Source organism: Hordeum vulgare, chromosome 7H (genome assembly GCF_904849725.1).
Source record: "Hordeum vulgare subsp. vulgare chromosome 7H, MorexV3_pseudomolecules_assembly, whole genome shotgun sequence".
NCBI lineage: Eukaryota > Viridiplantae > Streptophyta > Magnoliopsida > Poales > Poaceae > Hordeum > Hordeum vulgare.
This window is the reverse complement of record NC_058524.1, coordinates 627,623,061-627,629,060: the sequence shown is the minus strand read 5'-3', so window position 1 is coordinate 627,629,060 and position 6,000 is coordinate 627,623,061. Positions and strand designations below refer to the sequence as shown.

General features: G+C 49.5%; 1 protein-coding gene across 1 annotated transcript; it reads left to right on the top strand.

The window, feature by feature from the left end:
* Positions 1 to 3,082: 3,082 nt before the first annotated feature.
* Positions 3,083 to 5,056, top strand: LOC123408858 (glycosyltransferase family 92 protein Os08g0121900-like). Its single transcript, XM_045101896.1, has one exon. The coding sequence runs from the start codon at positions 3,163 to 3,165 to the stop codon at positions 4,888 to 4,890; it is 1,728 nt and encodes a 575-aa protein (XP_044957831.1). The 5' UTR covers positions 3,083 to 3,162; the 3' UTR covers positions 4,891 to 5,056.
* Positions 5,057 to 6,000: the final 944 nt, after the last annotated feature.

Genomic DNA, 6,000 nt, shown 5'->3' with positions numbered 1-6,000 from the left:
TAAACATTCGAGTGACCATGCGGTGAATATGTACGCATGGTTCGTGCGTTTTCTCTCATAAAAAAATGAATTTTCCCCTGATTTAGTTACAGAAAACAAGTTAGAGTATCTACAATCATAATGGACAGAAATGAACCTTAAAAACATTTACGGATGTGTTTGATGAGTGGTCAGACGCGTCCGTCCGCTTTGGTCCCTTATTTGCCTGCGCGCACAATCACACATCTCAAAAGTGTCCTTCTCAACTTTGATCAATTCATCAAACTGCTTATGTGAGACATACACACACGACGTATCTACCGGCGGCGGAAGGGGGTGGGGAAAGGACGTGGGCTGAAATGTTCGTCCTGCCAACTGCTTCCCTGTGATACAGGGCACCGTATAGGGAAAACCTGTGTTTTCGCGGGTCGGAGAGGGGATTTTGTCGCTCCCTTAAAAAAGTTTATGGGCCGGACATGTTTACGGGGTGTTGTCTGACGGCATTTTTTGCGTAGATCTTTGTTTTAACGGTTATTTTACCATTATACGGGGTGTGTTAGAGATGATGTTAGTGGGTGAGCGGGTGAGTGAGGCATACACACACGGCGTATCTCTACCAGCTCATTAACGTGTCATAGACGCTGGCTGGTGTATCCAACGACGATCGACCTGTGAGTGAGAGCGACGTGGCACGAATGTCCCGTGCTCCACGCAAAATCTACGTACGGGATCGACCACGCAAAATCTGGATTGTTGGGCGGACATCGCGCCTTATCCCGACGAAACCAAATAAAACTGCTCCGCCCGGCCTCCTCCTCTCACAATTGCCATCATGTCAATTTGCCATCGCTGTACATATTCGTATTCGTATGGGCGAATCGACCGCCCTCTTTTTCCCGGCCACCCTAATTCATCATCTGAGAAAAACCTTGAAAATGCGTCGTCTTCACCGCGCGGAAATGTGACAAAACAATGTCGTTTTCGCCCCCCACTAATTCGCGTATATATAGGGGACGGGACGGGACAGGTGTGCGCGTACGCACGCACCGTTGCTTTCCATCGAGCGGTCGAAGTCACCGGTTTCAATTTGCCTGCCCGTCTAGATAGGCAAGCAATGATAGAATCGGTTAAGAAAAGGATTTTGCATCTAGGCGCTGCTTGGTTGGTTAGCTTTTATATTAGCTCCGATCCCAGGCGACTAGTCCTACACTTGCCTGTTGTGTGATTATCATCATGGAGAAAAGGAAATTTCCTAGTAATGTCATCATCGCATTTTCATGTGATTAAATTATTAAAGTGTATACAAGGACTTTTTCTTTTTGGCGGAAAAAAGTGTATACAAGGACTGGCTCTTAATCTAGTCGCGGACTAGCTAGGGCATACAAGAAAAAAGTTTGTATTTTCATAAGAGTCAAACCTCTATATTAATCGAACACTAGCATTACAAAAAAAAAAAAAATCTGAAAGGAAGAAATGCAATTAGTCGTCGGGGAGTAACCCATCTTCTCCATCTCGACATGTGTTAGAACCGCGATTCTATTATACGATTCTACAGCTTTGTGACCCAAGCTAGCCCCTTTGATTTTACGATTCTGATTAGTAGAATCTATGTCCTGATGATTCTAATAGTTAACATCCTACAATTTGCGATCCTATCATTGAAGCTCCGGTTCAATTCAAAATCATGGTTCTGACCACCCTTGATCTCGCGCATGTAGATGGTCCACTGATGTTGTCGCTGCTAGGGTTCTGTACAGTCGACCGACAAGAAAGTAACATACATGCAGTCAACTAGGAAGTGACGATGACATTGTTGTTTGGTATATCTCACTAGAAATCCGTCCGAGTCAATGGAATAATCAAATTCGCATCATTGTTGTCGGATTCAACACCGGCCCAATGAAGACGCAATCAAACTCATCGTGCTTCCATGGATGAAAAGGCAAATCTAGCCACATGATCTTTTCACTAGGTTCGACGATGCACCCACCGTAGGGAACGGAGAATGGACGGGAGGAGAGTCATATTGAGCACCGTCGAAAGGACCAAGGTGATGGGCAATGAAGGCCTACATGTCAACCTGCTCTTGCCGCTAGATGTAACAGGTCACCGCCGCCACCATCGTCGAAAGGGCCAAAGTAATGAACAAACTAAGACCTACCCAATGCGCAAAGATGGGGTAAACTAAAGCTCCTAATCATGGGAGCCGAATATGTAACGCTGGCGATTGGTGCATGTGCGATGAACATAATATTTGTAACAAGCCAAATCAAGGTAATTGGAATCGTGAATTTGAATCTGATTTGGACGGCCTATGGTTGGCTTACACACCATATAACTTTTACTGTTAGAGTTGTGTAAACATGCGTACATTCTATTAACCAGAATTGTTGAATCCGTGGAGTCAATTTGAATCACAGGGTCATAAAATTATAAAATAAAATCACGATTCTTATTCAGATTTGGAGCCACTATGGTAGGATTAAAATCATAAAATATGTACTGTTAAAATCGTGAAAACATATATTCTACAAGCATAATTGTAGATCCATAAAAGTATAGAGTAAAGTGTTAGTTGATTAATTAAGCAAGTCCAGCATAACCACCACATATCAGTGATGGGAAACAACCTTATTGTTGTTATTTGTAATGATTTAATTATCTTTCGTGGAGAGTTACTCTAAGACAAACATGTGTTATTGAACTACTTTATACTCTAGATGGATCCAAGAATCAATCCCAGGCGAGAAAGACAACATCTAGATCAGTTGAAAAACAATTGAAACGAGGAAAAAGAGGCAGCTTGTAAATAAATTTAAAAGGCACTCCATTACCCACACAAATGGAATTTGAAAATAACCTTTTTTTGTAGGGAAAAGCTTGTAAATAAACAGGCAGCTCCAAGTTTCAAAACAGAGTGTCGTCGCAGAGGACTCTGAAAACTTGGTTGCGGTTCCTCCTTTATCTACGTGTTTTCGTTTTCCAAATCGCAGCGTTTGTTGCTATAATCACGTCGGCTAGCCGAGCTTTGCAATCCAAAACTAATGCCTCCCAGTCAACGCCACGTATATAACCCGAGGGAGGGGAAGGAAGAGTCCGCTCTGTTGCTACCACGGTGGCTTGCGTGCCCGCCGACCCCCATCATCCCTTTCATCTCGTCCCCCGCCGCCGCCGCCGGGGGCCATGCAGCTGCACGCGCGCCGGCGGCACGCCGTGGCGCGGTGCCGCCTGCTGATCGCCGCCGCGGCCGTCGCCATGTCGCTCGCCGCGGTCCTCTGCTTCAGCCGCGTCGACCCCGCCGGCCTGCTCGTCGCGCCCGCCCGCGCGCTGCAGCTCGTCCCGGCGCGCAGGCTGCACGTCCGCCTCGGCGCCGTCAAAGGGACTGCTGCCACTGCCGCTGGACGGAAGTCCCGGTCCCCGCCGTTGGAGACTGAGGCCGTGCTGATGCCCGACTGGGAGGTGCTCGTCCTGCTCCGTCCCGGCGCCGCAGACGACACTGGGGGGAACGCGACGTGCGCGTTCGGCCGCGGGGCGTCGTCGCCCGCGCGCGCGCTCGGGAGATTGCCGGCGTCCGGGCGTCACGCGTACCTCTGCGTCGTGCCCGGGCCGGCGCGCAGGCAGAGGCGGCTCCGCGCACCGCGGCTCGTGATCGCCTCCTCCTCATCGGCTTCGATGGTTAGTACCGCCACCGGCGGTGGCAAATCGCACGAGATTCTGAGGTGGAGCGGCCGGCTGGTGTACGAGTCCGCGGTGGTCACCGGCGGCGACGTGCTCGTCTTCGCAAAGGGGGTCAACCCGCGGCAGGGCGTGAACCGTGCGGCCTCCGACATCCGGTGCGTGTACTACCGCCGCGCAGGCCCCGGTGGCGATGACGGTGTCGTGGCCACGCTCCCCGCGGCCACCTCGGCGCAGCAGGTGTTCCGGTGCCCGCCTCCGCCGTCGGCCGCCGCATCCCACGAGCTCCGCGTCACGCTCACCGTCGCCGGGGAAGACCCCCTCCCTTCCCTGGCCGTCTACACCCCGCCGCGCTCTGGATCGTCATCGACGCCGGCGCCGGAGAAGAAGCTGATCTGCGCTTGCACCATGGTGCGCGACGTGGCCAAGTTCCTGCCGGAGTGGGTGGTGTACCACGCGGCCGTGGGCGTGGACCGCTTCTACCTCTACGACAACGGGAGCGAGGACGACCTGGAAGACCAGGTCCACCGCCTCAACTCAGCCGGGTACAACATCTCCACCGTGACATGGCCGTGGGCCAAGGCCCAGGAGGCCGGATTCTCCCACGGCGCCGGCGTGCTCCGCGACTCCTGCGAGTGGATGGCATTCGTCGACGTCGACGAGTTCATCTTCTCCCCAACATGGAACCAATCCAAGGCCCCGACGGAATCCATGCTCCGGTCGATCGTATCGACGGCCAAACCGGACGTGGGCCGGGTGTCCCTAAGGTGCGCTGACTTCGGGCCCTCGGGCCAGACCTCGAACCCAAAGGAAGGGGTCACCCAAGGCTACACGTGCCGGAGGCGCGCCGAGGAGCGGCACAAGTCGTTGCTCCGGCTCGACGCGGTGGACGACTCGTTGCTCAACTCGATCCATCACTTCACCCTTCGGCCCGGGTTTCGGGTCGAGTGGAGCAAACGGGTCCGTGTGAACCACTACAAGTACCAAGCTTGGGAGGAGTTCAAGGTCAAGTTCAGGCGTCGGGTGTCGACGTACGTGGCGGACTGGACCGACCCGGTGAACATCCAATCCAAGGACCGGACCCCCGGCCTAGGTTTTGAGGCGGTCGAACCGGTCGGTTGGACGCACAAGTTTTGCGAGGTGAACGACACCCTCCTCCACGACGCCACCCGGAGATGGTTCGGGGTCGGGTTTGGGAACAATCTCAACCTCACACAAGCTCATCATCGTAGCTGATGCGTTGCAGTGTAGTACAAAAACAAGAAGATTAGGATACAGCAACACTGATTCTTACTTGTATAAACATTGTTGGGTTAGGAACTATAGGACTACACGGTCCCTTTTCTTGTACAAAAAAGGTTGCTTGGTTTTGAACATATATAGTATATTCTGATGATGGATATGTGCTTGCTTGACATGATCCGGGCAAGGCAGGTACTTCTTTTTTTTCTTCTCCAGGAGAATAGCTTGAGAGGGCAGTTTGTAACAGCTAATGCTCATAGGTTGCTCCACCAAGCAACTGTCAGAAACAAAAACAAAAAGGTTGCTCCAACAAGCAACTGTGTTAACAGCATATAGTATTATATCCTATACAATATACAAAGTGTGTCCTGGTTTTCATCGCATCACGAGTTCACGACTTCTTTTGTCCCCTTCCTTGGCAATATATATGATGTTGTAATTTTCTATGTGAAATTTAGCTAGTTAGAGAGTGCATCCTTAACTTTCTGCTAAAGGACAATTTTCCGATAATTCAGAATTCCATTCCAAAAAGAAAATGCTTTTCAAAAGGCATCGGGATGCAAAGAAGAGCCTTTCAAGAGATCATTCGATCCCAAATTGGGCATATTGGTGTGGGACTTGAAATACACAAAAAGAACAAAAAAGTTGTGATTCGGGACAACCCATTGGCGGCCTAAAAGGGTCGTACACGTGCTAGGTGCTAAGAATATAATGGCTATGTGAGAACGAAAGAAAGCAACCATTTTTTTTTGGGAGGTGAACGGAAGCAACCTTTATTGACATCCACTTATGCAAACACTAAATTACTTTTATCTAATGAAACTCATTTGGTGTTATCCTCATATATATAAAATATTAGCTCAGGAAAAAGCTAATGTTTTAGTTGATTTGAAAGAGAGGAAGTATCTAGTACGAGCAACTACCGCAATTAATATTTAAACTTAAACATTAGCTTCCGTTTCAAAATTTGTTCGGTGTTTTTCAAAATTGTTCTCCGTTTCAACATTTTGTTCTCAAGATTCAAAATAACTTGGTGCTTTAAAAAACTTGTTTGTGCTTCCAAATTTGTTCATGATTTTGAAAATTGTTCTCGGTTTTAAAATT

Bases quoted from the DNA above. Each gene is read 5' to 3' on its own strand.
- LOC123408858 (XM_045101896.1), top strand. From the start codon at position 3,163: ATGCAGCTGCACGCGCGCCGGCGGCACGCCGTGGCGCGGTGCCGCCTG.